This window comes from Acinonyx jubatus, chromosome B4, assembly GCF_027475565.1.
Source record: "Acinonyx jubatus isolate Ajub_Pintada_27869175 chromosome B4, VMU_Ajub_asm_v1.0, whole genome shotgun sequence".
Taxonomy (NCBI): Eukaryota; Metazoa; Chordata; class Mammalia; order Carnivora; family Felidae; genus Acinonyx; species Acinonyx jubatus.
The window spans coordinates 24,452,635-24,476,520 of NC_069387.1; the positions used below are offsets into that span (position 1 = coordinate 24,452,635).

General features: G+C 39.6%; 2 protein-coding genes across 3 annotated transcripts in view; one reads left to right on the forward strand and one right to left on the reverse strand.

The window, feature by feature from the left end:
* The window catches only part of MASTL (microtubule associated serine/threonine kinase like), a 35,125-nt gene extending 21,834 nt beyond the window's left edge, over nucleotides 1–13,291 (reverse strand). The window contains exons 1-4 of one of the 2 annotated variants that reach the window (XM_027073689.2): nucleotides 12,998–13,291; nucleotides 10,132–10,269; nucleotides 2,116–2,255; nucleotides 1,299–1,387 (exon numbers count right to left, since the gene is read on the reverse strand). In XM_027073689.2, coding sequence (XP_026929490.2) covers nucleotides 1,299–1,387; nucleotides 2,116–2,255; nucleotides 10,132–10,269; nucleotides 12,998–13,183 — 553 coding nt within the window. In that variant the 5' untranslated portion in view covers nucleotides 13,184–13,291. The remainder of the gene's footprint in view (nucleotides 1–1,298; nucleotides 1,388–2,115; nucleotides 2,256–10,131; nucleotides 10,270–12,997) is intronic. The other variant, XM_015070619.3, reaches the window with a different exon arrangement.
* Nucleotides 13,292–14,174: 883 nt separating this feature from the next.
* Nucleotides 14,175–23,886, forward strand: part of YME1L1 (YME1 like 1 ATPase) — a 51,608-nt gene continuing 41,896 nt past the window's right edge. The window contains exons 1-2 of the mRNA XM_015070618.3: nucleotides 14,175–14,403; nucleotides 23,439–23,570. Of these exons, the coding sequence (XP_014926104.1) occupies nucleotides 14,371–14,403; nucleotides 23,439–23,570 (165 nt within the window). The 5' untranslated portion in view covers nucleotides 14,175–14,370. The remainder of the gene's footprint in view (nucleotides 14,404–23,438; nucleotides 23,571–23,886) is intronic.

Below are 23,886 nucleotides of genomic sequence, written 5' to 3' on the forward strand. Positions count from 1 at the left end.
ATGATACAATATGCTACAAAGTCAATAAACTCTCAAGTATCCATACCTTTTTAAAGACTTTTTAATTAATTAATTAATTAATTAATTAATTTTTTGATTTACATCCAAGTTAGTTAACATATAGCGCAACAATGATTTCAGGAGTAGATCCCTTAATGCCCCTTACCCATTTAGCCCATCTCCCCGCCCACAATCCCTTGCAGCAACTCTGTTTGTTATCTATATAAAAAGAGTCTCTTATGTTTTGTCCCCCTTCCTGTTTTTATATTATTTTTGCTTCCCTTCTCTTATGTTCATCTAACACTTTTTCTAGTTTCTCTCTTTTAGAAACAATGCTGCTACAAAGTTATGTTCATATTATTTTGTTCTCTAGAACCATTTCCTCAGAATAAATTCCAAGACGGGGCAACTGGGTAGCTGAGCATCCAACTCTTAATTCTGGCTCAGGTAATGATCTCAGAGTTGTGAGGTTGAGCCCTGCATTGGGCTCTGCGCTGACTGCCTGGAGCCTGCTTGGGATTCTCTGTCTCCCTCTTTCTCTGCCCCTCTCCTGCACATGTGTACTCTCTCAAAGTAAATAAACATTAAAAAAAAAAAAAGAATAAATTCTAAGACATAATCAGTCACTAGGTCAGAGAGAATGAAAACTTGTTTCTTAAAACACATTGTTAGACATACGTTGGAAAGCACTGTGCTAATTACAATGTGTAACTGTGCTTTTACAGTCTCATTAATTCTGGATCTTCAGTTCACTCTCTCTCTCTCTCTCTCTCTCTCTCTCTCTCTCTCTCTTTTGCCTAGCTTAATAGTGTGAAATAATTCATTTGTTATTTTTTAAGTTAGCATTTCTTTCATTACTAGTAGTGAAATTAACATACTCCCATAAAAATGTGTGTGTTTGTGTGTGTGAATCTTGTGTGTAGTTTCTTTGCCCCTAGTTTATCAAGGTGGTCCTGTCCGTGTAAGTTCTGTAGGTATTACTTCATTCTAATCACTCAACTGATGTTTAATTGGTCAAACTAGTTTCAGTAGAGACAAAAAGTCAGAAGAACAGAAATGGTGAGTTCTTCTTTGAAGATCCAAAGATCTTTGAGGGCCCTTAAGGATTTAGGAATAATTATTACCATTTTTCATCTTTAATAGAAAGGAAATACCAATATACCTTTCTAGTCTTTTTTGAAACAAATAATAATCAAATTTTAGTCATTATAAGCTAACAAAACAGTGTAAGTTAATAACATGTAGTGCGCAAGATTTGTTGGATTTTTAAAAAGGTACTTACCTCCTATTTTTCTTACCTCTATTCAAAGTAACTTTGGAAAGGCCAAAATCTGTTAGCTTAATATGACCTTCATTAGAAATAAGCATATTGTCTGGTTTCAGATCCCTGCATATACAAAAGACAAGTATCAGATAACTAAAAAAGAGCTAGTGTTGATGTTAGAATTAGCAGGGGAAAAAGCCAGAAAGTTACAGAGAAGATTCAAACCCTCTATATTTTCTCTCAAATAAGGCACTTATTGCTGGCTTTGAAAATGTGGGAAACAACTCTCAAAAGTAAATGATCTTTTGTATATTTGAACCTATGAGAAAGTTAACTGATGTAATGCTTTATTAGCTTTGGCATTATTCATTAGATTTTTCCATTAAAACAAATAAACTTCATTAGATAAAATAAACTTCAGGCCAAGTCAAAATCATATTTACCTCTCTCAAGGAGGGTAAGATTAAGCCTTAATAGAGGAGAGCCACTTAGAACATGACATTTTAGAACATGACCATGCACAGAGCAAAACACTGTAAGTCAGCTGGAATTATAAAATATAGCACTTTTGTGTGACAATAAAGGAGTAGAAAAAAGATTCAATATTCTTCACAGCAAAATGGCATACTGATGCTCAAAGCAACATATTAAAAAAAACAAAGGGAGGGGAGATGAAAGAAGAGTTGATGGAGCTTCTAAACATACACAATATGTTTACCTGGGTTATCTACCAAACTTTAGATAACCCAGATACATAGGCAAATGATTATGCAAATATTTCAGACTCAAATATTTAATACATAATTTGATTACTTGTGCTTTTAAGTAATAGTTTGTACAACAGTCTCTACCTGTGGATGATTCCATGTCTGTGAAGATAGTCTAGAGCCAAGGCTACTTCAGAAATATATTTGACAGCCATCTCTTCATCAAAATAACCATATATATGTAAGAGAGACTTGACATCTCCACCAATAAGATATTCCATTACCTATCAAAAAGGAATATAAATATTATAAAATACAAACAAGATGATTAACTTTAAAAATGTTATTTGAGTGTTACAGTTATATATTTTTAGCATGGTTCTATAACAGACACATTTAAAAAAATTTTTTTTAACATTTTTATTCACTTTTAGAGAGACAGAGAAACACAGCATGAGCGGAAGGGGCAGAGAGAGAGAGGGAAACACAGAATCTAAAGCAGGCTCTGGGCTCTGAGGTGTCAGCGCAGAGCCTGACATGGGGCTTGAACTCACGCACCAAGAGACCATGACCTGAGCTGAAGTGGGCCGCTTAACCAACTGAGCCACCCAAGAGCCCCCAGACACATTTTCTTAAAATTTATTTTGAAAGAGAGGGGGGAGGGAGAGTGCAAGCAGGGGAAAAGCAGAGAGAGGGAGAAAGAACCCCAAGCAGGCTCTGCACTGACAGAGCCTCAGCCTCAGCCCCAGTGGGGCGCTTGAACTCATGAACCATGAGATCATGACCTGAGCCGAAATCAAGAGTCAGATGCTTAACTGACTGAGCCACTCAGGCACCCCAGCACAGACACATTTTCTTGATATCACTCAGTATACATTAATACCAAGTTTGCTCATGTTGCCATATAATTTTTTTAATTTAAATTAAAATGTTTAATTTAAATAAAAATTCAGACTTATACAAAAGGTATAAGGACAGTTCCATATACTCTTTATCTAGATTTACCTATTGTGAGCATTTTGCCACATTTGCTTTCTTCCTCTCCTCATATATGAATATAAAATAAACCTTTGTTAATAATTAACAAACATGTTATTATGTTACATAATAAAATAATAGGATTATTAACATTATTGATACAAATATCTTTTTCTTTTTTTAACGTTTATTCATCTTAGAGAGACAGAGCATGAGCAGGGAAGGGGCAGAGAGAAGGAGACACAGAATCTGAAGCAGGCTCCAGGCTCTGAGCGGTCAGCACAGAGCCCAATGCGGGACTCGAACTCATTCATGAACTGTGAGATCATGACCTGAGCCTCAGATGCTCAACTGACTCAGCCACCCAGGCGCCCTGACACAAATATCATAAATGCATGTATTTCTATTCAGACTAAAGAAATTAATTTAAAAATATGGTGATGTGCCTGGGTGGCTCAGTTAAGTGTCTCACTCTTGATTTCAGCTCAGGTCATGATCTCATGGTTTGTGAATTTGAGCCCCACATCAGGCTCTGCACTGGCAGCATGGAGCCTGCTTGGGATTCTTTCTCCCTCTCTCTCTGCACCTCCACTGCTCACACTCTCTGTCTCTCAAAATAAATAAATAAAGATTAAAACTTTTTTTAAAACATGGCAACATTAACAACTGATATTTATAGCTTTAAAGCTTTTGCTAATAATTGGAGAATACAGTTGAAGAGGTCACAATACAAAATTCTTCATCATGTATCTAACAAGGATATTCTTACATAACTACAGAATAAAATTCAAGGAGCTTAACACTACTATAATGTATTATCTAATCTATAGTCCATATTCAAATTTCTCTGCGTATCTAAATAAACATCCCAGATAGCACTTCCCCTCATCCCCTTGCCCATGCATGGGATTTAGTTGTCATGTCTCTTTAGTCTCCTTTAATCTGGGACAGTCCTGGGACGCCTGGGTGGCTCAGTCGGTTAAGCGTCCGACTTGGGCTCAGGTCATGATCTCGCGGTCCGTGAGTTCGAGCCCCGCATCAGGCTCTGGGCTGATGGCTCAGAGCCTGGAGCCTGCTTCCGATTCTGTGTCTCCCTCTCTCTCTGCCCCTCCCCCGTTCATGCTCTGTCTCCCTCTGTCCCAAAAATAAATAAACGTTAAAAAAAAAAATTAAATCTGGGACAGTCCTTTGCCCTTTTTGAGGGGGGTAGGTAGTCTTTCCTGACATCTGATTATTTCCTCACGATTTAATTCAGGCTATGTATTTTTGGCAGGAATACTAAATAAGTCAACTAAATAAGATGTTGACTCTTTCCTAGAGACTCTCACCAGATGGGACACCTAATGTCAGCATGTTCCATTACTGGTGATGTTGACTTTGATCACTTAGTTACGGTGGTAACTTCCAGATTTCTCCATTGAAGAAGCACTTTTTTATCCCTTGCTCATTAATAGGTAATGGGGGAAATACTTTGAGAGTATGTAAATAACCTGTTTCCCAACAAATTTTCAAGCACTGATTTTAGCATCATGTGACTATAGCTGATTCTTGTCTGAATCCACTATTGCTATGTGGTTGCAATACTATTCCTTCCACATGCACTAGTCATTACTCTCAAAAATTTGTATCGTTTTAAGGTATAAGATACTGCCTACTAAGAACTTAATAAAACAAAGTCCTTTCTTTCCCTTTTAGGCCAGTAATTTCCCTGGTAGAGACTAGTCAATGTTTGTTGGTGATATCAATCATTAAAACATTTACTAAGCACAAAATCTGTGTTATACACTGTGCTAGCATTGGGAATATAAGCATGAATAAAATGTCTCTGCCAGTGAAAGAGTTTAAAGTAGTTCACAGTAGTAGAAAAATAAGTAAATAGATCCTGTATTTGAGTTCATGAGAGTGTTTATTTTCTTACATTCTCATCGATTGTTATTGATCCTTTTTATCTTTGTCAATCTAAAAAAAAAATGGACTTGTTTAAACATTCACTTTATTTACCGTTAGGGAGATATAGGATCTTTACACAATTTTTGGTCTTTTATGTATCTTCTGTGAATCACTTCTGTGCCCATTTTTCTATTGGGTATTATTTCTTATTGATGTGTAAAACCTGTTACACAGTAGTAAAATTAGCCCTTTGTGTGCCTTTTGAACAATATTTTCTCCAAACTTGTTATTAGACTATGTAGATGGTATTTTGTATAAAAATGTTTTACTTTGTACTTAGTAAGACCTACACCAACTTATGACTGTAAAAGTTTTCTTCTAGTACTTTTATGGATTCACTTTTTTAAGTAGAAATCTATGATACGAAAGGGGAACAAATGACTCTAGCGCTATGTCATGTTTCATAACTGTTCAGAAAATTATTTCAAGTAACTTCAAAAAACAGAATTTTATTTTTTATCATTATTATTTTTTACAACTGCAGGAAATTATAATTATTTTATGTTTATTTTTATTTTTGAGAGACAGAGCGCCAGCAGGGGTGGGATAGAGAGAGAGGGAGACACGGAATCTGAAGCAGGCTCCAGGTTCTGAGCTGTCAGCACAGGGCCTGACGCAGGGCTTGAACTCATGACAGTGAGATCATGACCTGAGCTGAAGTTGGATGCTTAACCAACTGAGTCACCCAGGTGCCCCCAAAAAACAGAATTAAAAAAAAGTTTATTGGGGTGCCTGGGTGGCTCAATCACTTAGGCTTCTGACTTTGGCTCAGGTCATGAATCACAGTTTGTGAGTTTGAGCTCCGAGTTGGGCTCTGTGCTGATAGCTCGGAGCCCAGAGCCTGCCTCAGATTCTGTGTCTTCCTCTCTCTCTGCCCCTCCCCTGCTCGTGCTCTCTTTCAAAAAAAAAAAAAAAAAAAAATTTTTTTAAGTTTATTTATGTATTTGAGAGAGAGAGAAAGAGAGAGAGAGAGACAGAGAGAGGGGGTGGGTAGAGGGGCAGAGAGAGCGAGGAAAGAATCATAAGCCTGCTCTGCAATGTCAGTGCAGAGCCCAATGTGGGGCTCCATCTCACCAACCATGAGATCATGACCTGAGTCAAAATCAAGAGTCGGATGGACACCTAACCAACTGAGCCCCCCCCAGAATTATGATAGTATATCCCAAGGGGAAAAAGAACTGCAAAAAAATCCTAAATTGAATCCAGTTGTTTTAGTGTTAGTAAAACAATATTGGTATTGTTGTTTTGAAAATATCAGATATACATAATGTTGTAAGTTAAAGCAAACGAATAATTATGTTAATGTTGTTAGGAACCTGCACAGTCAGGGTAAAAGAATACATATTTTTTTCAAAATATTTTTACATGTTATATATTTTTCAAAGATGTTGAGTAAAAATTCTATAATTTTCCATGAATTGGAAATTGAAGCATGAACTCATGATATATTTTTCTCTTTCTACAAAAATGTTTTAAAATACATAAGTCATGGGGATGAGAGTACAGCACAGGAAATAGACTCAATGACATTGCAATTAAATTTGGTGACCAATGGTAACTAGACTTATTGTGAGGATCATTTTGTAATGTATAAAAAGATGGACTCGTTATGATTTACACCTGAAACTAATAGGATATTGTTTTTAATCTTTTAATTTTTCCTGATGCTCTGTAAGGTCTTACCACATACTGTTTCATAAGCAGTGTCTGATTAAACAGTTAGTCCCCTATTGTCTTTGTGAATGGAATGCATCAGTGTTTCCTTCTTTTTCTGTAAAGAGCCAGATAGTAAGTATTTTAGGCTTTGTGAGCCATGTGTGGTTCTATGTGGCAACTACCTCACTCTTCTGTTGTTGCAAAAGAGCAGCCATAGATAATAAGTAAACAAAAGGATGTAGTTGTATTCCAATAAAATGTATTTATTCATCAAAATTCAAATTTCATATAATTTTCATATATCACAAAATATTATGCTTCCTTTGATTTTTTTCAACATTCTAAAAATGCAAAAACTATTCTCAGCTCACAGGCTGTATAGAAACAGTGGACCAAATTTGGCTCACCACAGACGTAAAAGATGTAAAGTCAATTACTCTTTTTTTTCTTTTTTAAATTTAATGCTTATTTTTGCGAGACAGAGAGAGAGAGACAGAGACAGACAGAGTGTGAGTGGTGGAAGGACAGACAGAGAGGGAGACACAGAATCCAAAGCAGGCCCCAGGCTCTGAGCTGTCAGCACAGAGCCCAACGTGGGGCTCGAACTGACAGACTGAGAGATCATGACCTGAGCTGAAGTCGGAGGCCTAACTGACTGAGCCAGGTGCCCCAAAAGTCAATTATTCTTACAGTATTTTTCACCTTGTTACTGATACTCTATATATTTTTTGACTCAGTGAATCATCCTATAAATTAGACCCATATCTCTGGCTTTCTCAGAGCAAAGGTGTCTCCAGAGGGGCTGTCTTTAATACTGATTTAGGGTGAATTCCAATACAAATTTATATCTTTTCTCCAAACTCCAACTTCACAGCTTCTCACAGAGAAGGTCATTACAACAGGAACTGCAATTCATGCTAAGGTATTCATTGGAGTGTTTTTTAGAACAGTAAAAAAACCCAAAGCAACTCATCAATAGGATATTTGTTATAAAAATTATGTAATTCCTAAATGAATCTATGGAATTCTGTGTAGCCATTAAAAAGGATGAGGTCTGGTGCACCTAGGGGGCTCAGCTGGTTGAGCATCCAACTCTTAGTTTCAGCTAAGGTTATGATCTCACGGTCTGGTTGTAGGATTGAGACCGCAGGTCCGTGGAGTTGGCTTAAGATTCTCTATCACTTCTCGGCCTTTGGGCTAAGATCAAGTGAAGATTCTCTCTCTCTCTCTGTCCCTCCTCCACTTGCATGAGTGTACTTTCTTTTTCTCTCCCTCAAAAAAATAAATAAATAAAACCTACTTAAAAAAAAAAAAAAGGATGAGGTCACCAGTAAGTGGAAAAAAAATAAGTAGAACAGTACTTACAATATGATCACATTTCATGTACTTAAACTGTACAAAAAACATTTATTTATTTATGTTTATTTATTTTTGAGAGAGACAGTGCAAGTGGGGGAGGGGCAGAGAGAGAGACGCGCGCGCACACACACACACACACACACACACACACACACACACAGAATCTGAAGCAGGCTCCAGGCTCTAAGCTGTCAGCACAGAGCCCAATGTGGGGCTCGAACCCATGAATCAGGAGATCATGACCTGAGCCAAAGTTGGACGCTTAACCGACTGAGCCACCCAGGTACCCCTAAAAATCTTTTACCCATCCTGAATTAGTCCCAATGCAGAAAAGGTGCTCACCACTGTCCTAGAAAAACTTTTTACTTTCCAAAATTTTCTGGCCTTCCCATTAAATCTGTGTAACCACATTAAAAAAAAAAAAAATGAGAGAGAGAAAAAGTGTGAGCAGGCAGAAAGGGAGAGAATCCCAAGCAAGTTCTGCGCCCTCAGGGCAAAGGATATTTCCACCGTCTAGATTTTCTCTTACATTTATATATCTAACCATTAAGGATGGTTTACTGAGTGTGTAATACAAGGAACAAGACAAAAGCATGAGATCATGAACCATGAGATCACAACCTGAGGTGAAATCAAGAGTCAGATGCTTAACAGACTGAGCCACTGAGGCGTCCCTGTAACCACATTTAATGTCAGTCTAAATATACTCACGGATTTACTGAAAGACTAGAAATGGATTTAACCATCAGGTACCAAAAGAGTTTTAGATTTGACTATGCTTATAACCTTTCCTGAACATTCAGGTCTACAACTTGAAGTTGAATATCATGTTCTTCCACATGAGAGTTCTGTTCAGACTCAAACTTTTATAATTTTTTTTAAGTTTATTTATTTTGAGAGAGGAAATGTATGTGTACTCACACACGTGCAAGCAGGGGAGGGGCAGAGAGAGAGGGAGAGACAGAATCCCAACTAGGTTCCGTGCTGTCAGATCTCACGATTGGTGAGATCATGACCTGAGCCAAGATCTTAATCTTAACTGACTGAGCCACCCAGGCACCCTTCAAGTTTTTGACATAGAAAAATGTTGAAGTGTGGCACAATTAAGTTCCACAGAGGGCTTCAGCATATCGAGGATAAAGGGTTTCCACTACTGAAGGCAATCAAATTATGAAAGAAATCAGCATTCCATTGGTAAACTATGAATCTGGCGTCTAAAATCTACATCCTAAGACCCATTCATTCATAGAAAACCATTTGTGCATACCAAACAGAAGCTATTGGAGTCACCAAACATTTAATCCATAGATCATCTCAGAAATCAAAAGAATCTCTAAAATATGTAGTCAAGATATCCTCACCAATTCCTGCCTCCTCAAATTCTTCCTTAGAAATGAAAAGCAAGCAATTGTCAAAGTCCACACACCCAATATCCACCACCTCCCCAAATCTTTCTTTATTACATACCAAACTTTGTATAGTATTCCCATTATATGTCCTTTACTTGCCAAATATTTTTAGCACCATGTGCCACACTGTTCTACATGCTTTATATTAACCTATTAAAATTTCACAATAACCTCTGAAGTAAGTACTATTATTATCTCCATTTTGCAGGTGAGGAAACTGAGGTGTGAAAGTTAATTTTATGTGTCATTTTGGCTAAGCCATGGTACTCAGAGATTTGGTGAAACATGAACCTAAATGTTGCTATGAAGGTGTGTTAGATGATATAAACATCTAGGTAGACTTTGAGTTAAAGCTGATGACCCTCCAAATTCTCGGTGGGACCAATCCAGTCAGTTGAAGGCCTTAAAAGAAAAAAGACTGTCCTCCATGCCTCCCACCTCTACCTACCCACCCCAAGAAAAAGGAATTATGCTTCTACACTGCTTTTTGGATCTGAGTTGTAACACCAACTCTTCAGGTCTACAGCCTGCTGGCCTACCCAGCAGATTTCAAACTTGAAAGCCCCAACAATCACAAAGAACAATTCCTTAAATCCCCACCCTCTACACACACCACATACACCCTATTCTTTTTCTCTGGTGAACCCTGGTTCAAACAACAGGTAAGGGTACTTGGTCAAAGTCATAAAGCTAGAAAGTGCAAAAGTTGGAATTCAAACGCAAGTGCTCTAAACTCAGAGACTGTATTCTTCTTGAGTCACTGAATTCAGTGATTGCTAAATGAAGAAAAAAATGGAAAATTACTCACCAAGTAGACATTATTTGCTGACTGTAGTGAATAGTACAAATGGACAATGAAAGGACTTTTGCTTAGTGCTAGTGCGTCCCTCTCGGCTTGCACCTGATGTGTCATATTTTTGTTGATCATATCTGCTTTTTTGACAACCTATGGTAGACAACATGATAACACATTCATTTTATTTTTTATTACAAAGTGTTCTCAAGTTTCAGAGTTGCCTTTTGTGAAAACGACCAGATGAAAGAAAAAGATGAAGAGAAAACACAGATGTCATTTGTACTCCACATTGCCATCAGGAAACTGTCAGAAAAACAGCAAATATGGTGAAAACAAATCAAACCTTTTTTCAAGAGAACTGCTTATTTTGGCGTCAAGTGGCAAAAGTATCACATCCTTTTTGAGAAGGAAAAAGAAGTAAACAAATGTTCCCTTAGTGCCCTGCATATTAGTAGGAAAAAAGTTCCATTCTACTGTTCTTTTAACAAAGTCAAAGGATAGTGATCTTCCTCCTAATAAGCCCCCATAATCAGGAACCTACGCACAGAGAATTAGCAGCTAGTAAATTTTTTTAACTTCTGATTCTTTGATGGATGGGAATTAGAAAGAGGAAGAACATAGGAAGTTTGTTTGCCTAGGACAAAAAAATCTTAAGAATGGTTAGAACTACTGAAAGTTAATAGTCTCAAATGTTGTCTTACAGAAAATAACAAGTTTCAAGTTTCAAGGTAATTGATGTGGAAGCAAAACTATGATATAATCTACATTAAAATTGGAGCACTAACCTGAATAGTCAGCAACACTGAGATCAATTCTCAGGATGATTAAAAGTCATATTTCTTCCAAAGATTCATTAGAATATTTAACAAAATTATTAATACACTATAAATTCCAGCCTTATAACCTTTCCATAAGAAAACAAGGAAATTGGCAAAGCCAGTCTGTAACATGATTTCACCTATGACTCCACTAGATTGGAAGCTCTGTGAGGGCATGTTTGTTTTGTTCACCACTGTACCCTAGATCCTACACACAAAGGGGACACTCAACAAATATCGAAAACATGAATTGATGTTTTCATTTTAATAAGTGATAATGACTGATCAGCAAGTTCAGCAGAAGGAAAAGCAACATATGAAGCAAGGAAGAATTAAATTCAATGGGGTGTGTCTGAGAGGTCAGGGAAGGTTTGAAGAGGGGCTAAGATGAACCTTAATACATAAATAACACAGGTGGAGATGAGCAGAGAAGGGTGGAAGAAAAGCACTTAAGGAGGAACCAGCACAAACGTAAGTTCAGAGGCACAGCTCTACACAGCATTCATGGACTAGTCAATTGTCTGGAGTGGCTAGAACATAGGATTTGTGGAAGTTACAGTTGATGTTTAGGGCCAGGACTTGGACCATGATTGCTTTTCTAAGGACTTTGTTAGGTTGCATGTCACAGCCTAAGGAATGGATGAAAAAATAGCGATTCCAGTTAGGGGCCTATTCCTGGAAATGAAGGCCTGATGAATCTCAAAAACACTGTCAGGTAAAAAAACAAAACAAAACAAAACAAAACAAAAAACACACAAAAAACAAAACAGATGCAAAAGACCATGCATTGTATGATTCCATTTACATGCAATGTGGAGAAAGGGCAAACCTGCAGAGACAGAAAATAGATTGGTGGTTACCTGGGGCTAAGGGTGTTAAGGGGGAGGTACTGCAGATGGGCAGGAAGTCTTTTTGGGGTGATGGAAATGTTCTAAAATTGGATTGTGGTAATAGTTACCCAATTTTTAATTTACTAAAAACTGACTTGTACTTTAAAAAAGAAAGAAGGGAGACAGGGAGGGAGGAAGAAAAGACAAAAGAAAAAGAAAAAGTGAAGTCCTGTGCTTGGGCAGACTTGGGCACGTAATAGAATGGAAGAGATAATAAGAAGGAATACCAGACGGGGTGCCTGGGTGGCTCAGTCAGTTGAGCTTCTGACTCTTGGTTTTATCTCAAGTCACGCTCTCACATTCCGTGAGTCCGAGCCCCTCATCAGGCTCACACTGGCAGTACGAAGCCTTCTTGGGATTCTCTCTCTGTCCCTCCCCCGCACACTCTCTCTTGAAACGAATAAATAAACTTTAAAAATTTTTAAAAAAGAGAAGGAATATGAGACAAAATTGACAGGACTAGTTGAGACATAGGTTATACAGATGGAGTAGAGGGAAATTAAAATGACTCACGTTTCTAGCCTGAATGACAGGGATGAAGGTGGTTTTATTAAGCGGAGAGAGAGAGTACATAAAGTTCAGTGTTTAAGCAGTTAGGTGGAGAGGATTGCTCAAAGTCAGGAAAGTACAATTTCAAGGCACTTGGTAGATATTCACATAGCAACGTCCAACAGGAAGTTGAAACTGCATTAGCGGTAAAACTGCTGGTTTCTTTACCATGTTCATTCAGTGCTTAAATACGAGTAATCCGAAATTATGGGAGTGGGGAGTGAGGACCAAGAGTGGCCAGGAAAGCTTCAAATACATTGAAAGCTCTTGAATGCTTTTGGAATGATATGTACTGCTGCAAGGATAAAGGAGTGGTATGTTCTAACATGTTTCAGTTTAGTCTTTAAATAGTTGTTTCACATTTAATGTTTCAAACTTAATTCTGGTAAAGGTCAAGGCGGTAAAAAGGACTCAGAAATCCTGATGTCTCCTAAGCATTGTTGGTGTGAAAAGGGCGTGGCAGAGGCGAGCCACTCGGCCTGCCTGCGCTCAGGTCATACCAAGTAAGAAGTCACAGGGCTGTGGAGGCCCCTACCGCCCTGGAGCCTGCCCAGTTCAGGGGGCAGAAAAGAGGGCCGAAGGTCCGAACACTTTCCCTCTCTTTACTCCCCGCCTTCTTACCTTCACCGCATACAACTTGCCGCCTTTCTGCCCGAGATACACCTTCCCGAAGGCGCCACGGCTAATAGGTTTCACTATGGTGAATTCCTCAATGGAAGGAGGTCTTGGCACCGGGATCCTATTCACGCACTCCACTGTCACTGCGTCTCCTCCACTCTCCTTCTCGCTCCCCGCAGTGCGCTCCATAGCAGGCCAGCCCAGAAGGAAGCCTGTAGCATCAGCTAAGGCCCCTTCCCAAGCCACAACTCCCGCCAACTAGGTTCAAAGTAAGACCCCGCCCACGCAATGCGCAGGCAGTGACGTCACCGCGTTGCCGTGCTCGCGCCGAGCCCAGTGCAGCCCCGCCCCTGTCACCTCTTGCTCGTAAGCGCGGAAGTACCCAATGGAGCTGAGGGCTGGGACGCTGGGAAATTCTCCAGCCAACTACACACTCTTCGAGGGCGGTGACCGCGGCCCAATTACCTCATTTAGTAATAACTGGGGAGGCACTGACTGTCTTTTGCTTACAAGAAATCTCGGGATTGACTAGGTTTCTCCTGACCTCCAAACGAGGTTGATGGGACCCGCCCTCACCCCACTTTTGCTTGGTTTTGTTTGTTTTTTACCCCTCGCGACCTCGCACCCCTGGGCGAAATGTAAGCCAGTTTGGTTTAGTTCCCCGAAATCATACAATGTGGAGAAACTGGATGAGCAGGAAGCAGGTGGCTGGCCCTGTCATCTGACAATGTTAACAGGATGTAACTTGCCTGACTGAAGCAGATGTGGACCAATAGGAACAATTTTCGATTTATTGTGGGGAAGATAAAAAGCACTAAACTGTAGCGAAAGAGTTTATCATAACTCAAGGCCCAGTCGGAAAAGGAGACTATGTTGGAAGATTTCGTAAGGAAGATGCAAAAAGATTTAACAGGGTCAATGCCATCCCCTCTTAAGGGGGAGATACATACATATATATACATGTATATATATGTATATGTATGTGTGTGTGTATATATCGGCGCCAGAGAGCTTGGGGATCCAGCACCTGTATTATTCCCGTGAACATCAAGCCTGGGGGCCAGGGTTGCTCAGCTACCGTAGTAGATACAAACGTCAGACCCAGAAAGGTGGAGCTCTAGAGCTGGCGTTCACCCGCGGGTGATGCAGCCCACCTGTCCCGGAAGTAGTGTTGCGTTGGAGGCTTGCCTTCCGGGGTAGATTGTATGTCGTTGCAGCAGCTGTAACAAGGGGAGGCCATTTTCTGTTTCTAGGAAGAGTGAGGGCTAGGGGAGAGGGAAAAAGAAAGGGAAGAAAGGGCTCAGCGCCTCCCCGCCGAGCCGTGGACAGAGGGGCACTTTCGGCAGGCGGGTGAGGTCGCTGAGGGCCCAGAGGAGATGTTTTCCCTCTCGAGTACGGTGCAGCCCCAGGTGAGTCTTGCATCCGGTCCTTTTTTTTCTCTCCTGCCCGCGGCTCTTTGCCGTTTGCGTTTCGTGGAAGCGATTTCGCGTTTGGGATCGTAGGAGGGGGGCGATCAGCGCAAAGCAAGTCCTAGTCTTGAGAAGGGATCAGCGATCACGCTGAGAGTAAAAGGCTGACGTTGAAGCAGAGGCATGAGATGATGAGGACTTTGGTTTATCGAGTTGATAGCGTGGAATTTTTACTAGAGGATCCATTAGGCATTGTTCAGTGCCGGACATTCTGAGGTGGGGGGAGCAGAGTGAGGCTGGGGGAAACGCCTTTGCCTTAGATATGATGAAAGCAGATAATGTTTCTTTCCATCTGATCACCTCTCCAGTGATTTTACTGTTCACAACCCTGATACCCAACTCTTTCTTTCCTTTTTAAATGGAATTTAACCCAAACATGTTATAATTATTTGAATACTATGAGTGCTTTCTTTCTTTTTTGGCCAGAAATGACTAATAAACACATATTTTAAAGCTATTGAGTGCTTGCAGTTACTATTTTTATTCATATTCTCCCATTTTTTCATCAAGCAAAAGGGCAGAAAAGAGTCATTCCTAGGGTTTTTAATTGTCTTCTTTTGGGAGTAAACACTTGTGACGGTGTCTTGTCCTTGTTTCATTTAAAAATCTTTTTTGATGGCAACATTCTGATAGTTTCTTGCTGGGGCGGGGGTGGGGTGACTCAGTTTTGCTAATAGTTTTTGAACACATTCAGATTTAAAAATAATTTTTTAACACTCTTTAGTTTCAGCATATAATTACGTTCCTTTTGTAACCCCCACCCTTGGTTTTTTGTTTTTTGTTTTTTGTTTTTGTTTTGCTAGTACTGGTTGGATAATCGAAAATGAAGTGATTAGTTATTTATTGGACATCAGTAATGGGCCAGGTGGACAAAGCAAATGTGAAATCTTTATAGTGATATGAAGAAAAGTTGAATAGGAGTTAGTCAAGTGAAGAGTTAATAGAAGTGAACCAGTATCCCAGGTATATGCAAGGGTATCTGGAGGTCCTGAGATTGGGAAGAGTTTAGCTGATTGGAGGAACAAAAATAATGTCAGTGTGGCTACAATGTAGTGATTAAAGGGCATAATAACAGAATTAAGGTTAGGGTGAAGCCTTGAGGCAGATCATACAGGAAATTATAAGGGACTTTGGATTTCATTTGAAGTGTAAGCATAGGATAACCTGATCAGAAGTGTTTTCAGTTAAGGATGCTATTGCAGTAACCCAGGAGAGGGATAATGCACCACTAATGTGGTGGCAGTAGTTATGGAAAGAAGAGGATGAGTTTGTTTGTTTTGAACAAAGAGCAGAATTTAATGAGGGATGATGGAAGTGTTTCTGTTTTGGTCAGCTGGATGGGTGAAAATTTTATTTGCCGAGCTGTGTGATCAAACTCAAGGGGTTCACCACTTGAGATGCATCAGATTGGACACAACCCGAGAAAATGTTGAAAACAAAGAACTTTATTACTTGTTACAAGTAAGGAAACAGATGACTCTCAAAGCCCTGTCTCTCTGTGGGGTTAGTACAGGAAGGTTTTATTCAGTGTATTAGGGGGCGGGGCAGGGAGCTCGCATAAGCACTTCAGTTCAGTTACTCATTCCTAGCATGTCAACATGCTAGTGCATACGTTGTATTTTCAAAAAAAAAAAAAAAAATGGTGAGGGGCGCCTGGGTGGCCCAGTTGGTTGAGCGTCTGGCTTCAGCTCAGGTCACGATCTCACGGTTTTTAAGTTCGAGCCCCGTGTCGGGCTCTGTGTTGACAGCTCAGAGCCTGGAGCCTGTTTCGGATTCTGTGTCTCCTGCTCTCTGCTCCTCCCCCTCTCGTGCTCTGTCTCTCTCTCAAAAATAAATAAACATTAAAAAATATATATATTTTTTTAAAAAGCCAGCTCATACAGGCTCACATAGGGTGGCTGTCAGGTGAGATACAGCAAGGGGCTCTCACGTGAAACAGCTAGTCTCCTTGGCTGAAGTGTGGGTTCTACAAAACAAAACCCATTCCTTGCTTGCTTTTGTCCCTCCCCTTCCTCTCTTCTGCTGATAGCTTTCAGCCCTGGAGGGGTCCTACCAGTTGTTTGAAAAACAAGTCTGACTTGGCCTGTTGAATACAGTATTAAACCTTTTAAAGCTGAAGTTCAAGAAGTTTATATCAAGAAGACCGAATTTTAGGAGAGTTTATCATCAGCTGGATGGAGAGTTAGTGGTACGTGATGTTGGTAGAGATGGTGAAGGCATTTTGTGTACTGCAGGCAGGCTTAATTGGGCTCATATATGTGTTTTATGCTCTTATGTGTTTTATGCTCTGAAGAAGGATAGTACACATATTTCTAATTCCTGGTTGCTTAATCATTGAATACACTTGAATATAAACTGTGAAGCCAGGAAAGATATGGGAGGTGAACTTTTTCATTGAGATCAAACCATTTTTTAGCAATTTAAATCCTTTTTTGTTTTTTTTTTATTTTTTTATTTTTTTTTCAACGTTTTTTATTTATTTTGGGACAGAGAGAGACAGAGCATGAACGGGGGAGGGGCAGAGAGAGAGGGAGACACAGAATCGGAAACAGGCTCCAGGCTCTGAGCCATCAGCCCAGAGCCTGATGCGGGGCTCGAACTCCCGGACCGCGAGATCGTGACCTGGCTGAAGTCGGACGCTTAACCGACTGCACCACCCAGGCGCCCCTTAAATCCTTTTTTGAATAAGAGATATAACTAATTAGAAAGAAGCCTTTCAGGGGTGTCTGGGTGGCTCATTCCGTTGAGCATCTGACTTAATTTCATCTCAGGTCATGATAGCAGGGTTTTGGGATCGAGCCCTGTGTCTGGCTCTGCACTGAGCGTGGGGCCTGCTTGGGATTCTCTCTCTCTCTCTCTCTCTCTCTCTCTCTCTCTCTCTCTCTCTCCCCCCCCCCTCGCCTTCCTCCCTCCCCCTTCCTCCTCCTCTGCTCCTGTCCCCTGCTTACGCTCTCTTTCTCTAAAATAAAAATATAAAAAATTGATTCCTGTAGGTTTTTTTAAATGTTTATTTTTGAGAGAGGCACAGAGCATGAGTGGGGGAGAGGCAGAGAGAGAGAGAGGGAGACACAGACTCTGAAGCAGGCTCCAGGCTCTGAGCTCTCAGATGTGGGGCTCAAACCCGAACCGGTGAACCATGAGATCGTGACCTGAGCTGAAGTTGTATGCTTAACCGACTGAGCCACCTAGGCGCCCCATGATTCCTGTAGCTTTAAAAGAGCTTATTGTTTCTACCCTGAAAAGGATACATGCTCATTGCCAAAAATGCCAAAAAGAAAAATACAAATAAGAAAATGAAAAACCTTCATAATCTCATTGTGCAAAGACATATTTTAGAATACATTCTTTCGTACTTTTTGCCTCTACACGAATACGTGTGTATGCATGCTTTTTAAAAAGTATGTTGTAGTTTTTTAATTTTTTAACTTTTTTTACTTTAGAGAGAGTGTGTGAGCGAGAAACAGGGGCTGAGAGAGAGAGAGAGAGAGAGAGAGAGAGAGAGAGAGAGAGAGAGAATCTTAAGCAGGTTCCACGCTCAGCACAGAGCCTGACACAGGGCTGAGTGGCATGACCCTGGGATCATGACCTGAGCCAGGATCAAGAGTTGGATGCTCAATCGACTGAGCCACCGAGGCATCCCAAGATGTAGTTTTACATTTAACAGTTTTTTTCATTTAACATATTATTAATTCATTTCTGTATCAGTAACTATGGGATAAAGAGTCTAACAAGAATCTAGAGTCAAATTATCTTGGTTAGAGTATTTGCTCATATACTTGCTGAGTGACTTGAACATGCCACTGAACCTATCTAAATTCTGGATGTCTTTATCAGTTAAATAGGAAGTATAATAATAGTGTTTATATCTGTTAAAGGATTAAATGAGATTGAAGATACTGAGGGTTTGGTTGAATACTATCACAGTAAAGGGAGTACCACAGTAACACAAGTCAAATGAATTTTTGGGTTTCCCAGTGCATGTAAAAGTTATTTATTTTTTTAATTTAAATTTTTTAAAATTTACATCCAAATTAGTTAGCATATAGTGCAACAGTGATTTCAGGAATAGATTCTTTAGTGCCCCTTACCCATTTAGCCCATCACCCCTCCCACACTCCCTCCAATAACCCTCTGTTTGTTCTCTATATTTATGAGTTTCTTATGTTTTGTCCCCCTCCCTGTTTTTATATTATTTTTGTTTCCCTTCCCTTATGTTCATGTGTTTTGTCTCTTGAAATCCTCATGTGAGTGAAGTCATATGATATTTGTCTTTCTCAGACTAATTTCACTTAGCATAATACCTTCCAGTTCCATCCATGTAGTTGCAAATGGCAAGATTTCATAAAAGTTATGTTTATGCTGTAACCTATTAGTTGTGCAATAATAGTATTATGTCTAAAAGCAGTGTAATACCTTAATTAAAAATACTTTATTGTTAAATAATGCTAACCATCATCTGTGCTTTCGATGAGTCATAATCTTTTTGCTGGCTGGAGGGTCTTGCTTCACTGTTGATTGCTGCTGACTAATCACAGTAGTGGCTGCTGAAGGTGGAGATGGCTGTGGCAAATCTTAAAATGAGACACAAGTAATATTTGCTATATCGATGGACTCTTTCATGAATGATTTTTCTGTAACATGATACTATTTGATAGCATTTGACCCACTTAGAACGTCTTTCAATATTGGACTGAATCCTCTCAAACCCTGCTGCTGCTTTATCAGCTGAGTGTATCTTCATAGCATCTTCACCAGGTGTAGATTTCCATCTCAAGAAACCACTTTCTTTGGTCATGCATAGAAGCAGCTCATTTATGTCAGTTTGATCGTGAGATTGCAGCCCTTCACTGCCATCTTTAGGGTCCACTTCTAGTTCTCTTGTTATTTCCACCACATCTACACTTCCTCCGGTGAAGTCTTAAACCCCTCAAAGTCAGCCATGAAGCTTGGAATCAGTTTCTTCCAAACTCCGGTTAATGTTGATATTTTGACCTCTTCCTATGAAAATGTTCTGAGTGGCATCTAAAATGGTGAAGGTTTTCAGTTTACTTTGCCCAGGTCTGTAAGAGGAGTCGTGATCTATAAGCTATATAGTCTTCACAAAATGCATTTCTTAAATAATAAGACTTGAAAGTCCCAAATTGTTCCTGACCCATGGGCCACAGAATGGATGTTGTATTAGCAGACATGAAAGCAGCATTAATCTAAATGGTATACTTCCAGCAGAGCTCTTGGGTCACCAAGTACATTACCTGAGCAGTAATATTTTTAAAGGAATCATGTTTTATGAACAGTAGGTCTCTTAACAGGGGACTTAGAGTATTCAGTAAACCCTACTGTAAATAGATGTACTGTCAAACAGGCTTCCTTCCATTCATAGATCCCAGGCAGCATGAGTTTAGCACTATTCTTAAGGGCCTAGGATTTTCAGAATGGTAAGTAAGCACAGGCTTCAACTTAAAGTCCGCTACATTAGTTCCTAACAAGAGAGTCAGCCTGTCCTTCAAAGCGTTGAACCCAGGTGTTGACTTTCCCCCAGCTGTGAAAGTCCTAAATGGCATCTTAGAATAGAAGGCTGTTTCCTGTACGTTTAAAATCTATTTAGTGTAGCCACCTTCATTAGGTATCTGTCTTATTTAGATTTTCTGGAGCTTTTATTCAGTGTTTGCTGCTTCACTCTGCACTTTCGTGTTAACAAAAATGGCTTCTTAAACCTCATGAACCAACCTCTGCTAGGTTCAGACTTTTCTTCTGCAGCTTCCTCACCTGTTTCAGCCTTCATACAAATAAGTACATTTAGGGCCTTACTCTGGATTAGGCTTTGGCTGAAGGGGGAGTGTTGTGGTTGGTTTGATTTTGTATCTAGACCACTGAAACTTTCAGCAATGGGCTGTTTGGGTTTTTTATCATTTGTGTGTTCACTTGAATAGCACTCAACTTTATTTTGCTTGCACAACTTGGCAAACTGATGCAAAAGGCTTATCTTTTAGGCTATCTTGGCTTTCAACATGCTTTCCTTACCAAGCTTAATCATGTCTAGATTTTGATTGAAAGTGAAAGATATGTGACTTTTCCTTTCACTTGAACACTAAGATGCCATTATAGGGTTATTAATTGTCCTAATTTCAATATTGTTGTGTCTCAGGGAATGGGGAAGCCCAAGGAGAGAGAAATGGGAAGGTCCCATTGGTGGAGTAATCAGAACACACACAACATATGGGTAGGATTTGTGATATCCCAAAACCATTACGGCATTAACATCAAAGATTACTAATCATGGATCACCATAACAAATATAATGAAAAAGTTTGAAGTATTGTGAGAATTACCAAAATGTGACACAGACATGAAGCGAGCAAATGCTGTTGGAAAAATGGCACCAAAAGACTTCCTTGATGCAGTGCTGTCACAAACCTTAATTTATAAAAAATACAGTGTTTGCGAAGTATGTTAAGTTAAAGCACAATAAAATGAGATATGCCTATATGGCATATGACACCAGCTGGGTGTCCAACAATTCAATTCTGAAACTACTTACCCAGTGTTAGTGCAGACCCCCAAAGTTAAAGGCTCAGCCCCACAAGACTGGTCCCATTTCAGATACCAGTCACAAGTCCCAGGCCATTCATACTTCTGATCTCCCAGCTATAAATCAGGGTTTCCCACAACCCCCTCCTCAGGTTTGATAATCTGCTAAAATAGCTCACAGAACTAAGAAACATACTTCACATTTACTGGTCCATTATGAAAGAGAAATGAACAGCCAGTTGATTAAGTACACAAGGGTACAGCCAGAAGGGTCCCAAAGCAAAAGATGTGGAGTGGATTACTCTTCTTCAGGGTGAATCTCTGCACTCCATCTCACTGTTCAAGAGCTTTTATAGAGATCAATCCCCAGCCCTCCCCTCCCAGAAGCTAGGGGGGTGGGGCTAAGAGTTCCCACCTTCTACTAATTACTAGGTCTTTCAAGTGGCCAGCCCAGCCCTGAGGCTATTTAAAGACCCTAGCCTAAATCATCTCATTAGCATAAATCCAGGAGTGATCCAAAGGGTTACCTTACGAATAGTAAGACACTATACCACACAGGAAATTCCAAGGGTTTTAGGAGCTCCTGGCCAAGAAATGGGAACAAAGACCACTGCGAACTAAAATGTAAGTTCAAAGTGGCAAGCGATTTTTTCCTCTATTTTATTCTTTGACTTCTATTTTACTTTATTTATATAATTATTTAATGTAAAATTGTAAACAGAAGGAAGTAGGGGTCCCTGGAAAAAGACAGACAAAGCTTTCTTTACGTAAGGCTTCCTGGCCATCTTGTGAAAGAATTTAAGAACAGCCACTATCAGGCCAGGAGATAGCCTAATCATATCAGGGACGATAAGTCAGTGGCAAAACTCCCAGTGTTAGTTCAAAAGTGAAGACTGACCTGACTTATTTTTGAAGGATCTCAACTCCTTTGAGCACCCAGTTACTGGACCAACTGGAGCGAGAGAATTGATGATGCTGACCCCTTGCTGGCCCTTGTAACTCTGACCTGGACTCAGTCACCTCAAGATGACTACTGCCCCAGTTCCATGATGTATTCCCCACTGCACAAGCCTTGTCATGAATATGTATGAAACCCCAGCATAAAACTGCCCCGATTTTGTTATTCAGGGAGACACTGCTTTGGGAAAGATCCCTGGTGTGCTCCTTTACTTGTTCCAAGTAAAACCTTTCCTTTTCCTATTCTTTGGCATGGCTGTGTATTTTGGCTTGACATTACCAAAAGGCAAACCCAGTTCTGGGTAACAAAATGTTTACACAATACTTAGTATACATACTTTATATTTTTTCTCTATTTTATTCATATTGTATCCCAGTGCAACAATAATGCACACAGATGCCAAATAAAGATTTCTTGAGTGAATGAATAAATTAAATGGGTTCTTACCATATTGTCAGAATTGGTTGGAGAGAAACAGGAATAACATACAGATAAGTAAGTAGATTGTGTGTAAAGTGTGTTAGATACTAAAAGTGTCAAGAAGAGAAAATGGAGCAGTGAAAGAGAATAAGGAATATTTTTTAGGGCAGGGTTCTTGAAATTTTAAGTAGGTTGGCTATGGAAAAGACTCAAGAAAAGATGACTTTTGGGTTAAGAACTGAAGGAAGTCAGAGAGCAAGGTAGACGGAATAAAAGCAATGCAAAGTCCTTGAAGTGAGGGCTTTGCTAGGTGTGTTCCAGAAACAGCAAGGAGGCCAGGATGTCTCGAGTAGAGAAGACGAAGGAGAACACTGTGGTAGATAAATTTGGAGAGGTAATAAAGAACCACAGAGGCTTTCTACATCCTAGTGCTTAGGACTTCTACTTGTATTGTAAGTGAGAAGAGAAGCCATTGGAGGGTTTGGGCAGAGGAGTGATGAGATCTAACTTTGTTTTTAATAGAGCAGATTCAGGGAGAGTAGGAGGGCTATTGCAAAATCCACATATAGATGATGGTGACTTAGAACAGGATGAGAACGGGATGGTGCAGTGAGGAAGTTAAGAATAAAATTCTGCTATAGGTTTACTTTTTTCTAAGTCTGAAACATTTCATTTTATGGTGGTGTCATTTATTTAGCCCATTCCCTTAATGCTGGACAATTCTACCTTTCCACTGCTTTTTAAACATTTTGATGAAAATTGTCATCTGTGCACAAACAAGCACTTTTCACATTATTTCCTTAGAATAAATTATTAGAAATTAGATTGATGGGAAATTATATGTGTTTGTTTTTTAAATATTTTTGATTCATATAGCCAGAATGCTGTCTTGGAAGAATTACCAGTATTCTTTCCACCAGCAATAATCTGAGTATTTACATCTTTTAATATATTGTTCTGATCTACAGTGTATGTTTAACTTTTTACAAATCCCAGATCCTGACAATAAGGAGAATTTTTCTTTAATTTTAAAAAGCACTACTCAATTTCAACTTTTATCTTCTCTTAGGTTACAGTTCCTCTGAGTCATCTCATCAATGCCTTCCATTCACCAAAAAACACACCTATTTCTGTCAGTGCATCAGCTTCACAAAACCAGCATCGAGATGTAGTTCCTGAGCATGAGTCTCCTGGCAATGAGGTAATAGTTTTTACCCTGATTGTATGAGAAACAGCTTTTTTGATTTAGTATGTTGTAAACATGCCTGAAATGTCTACGTTTAGGCATTTGTAACAAGGTGATTTCTGTCTTCAGCTTAATCTCCTTTATGAATAAAGATGTCTAATTCTGGTTTTATTGTACATATGGAAAAGTTATGTTGTCCTATTCTTTACAATTTAATTTATTAAAAATTTCATGTGGGGGCGCCTGGGTGGCGCAGTCGGTTAAGCGTCCGACTTCAGCCAGGTCACGATCTCGCGGTCCGTGAGTTCGAGCCCCGCGTCAGGCTCTGGGC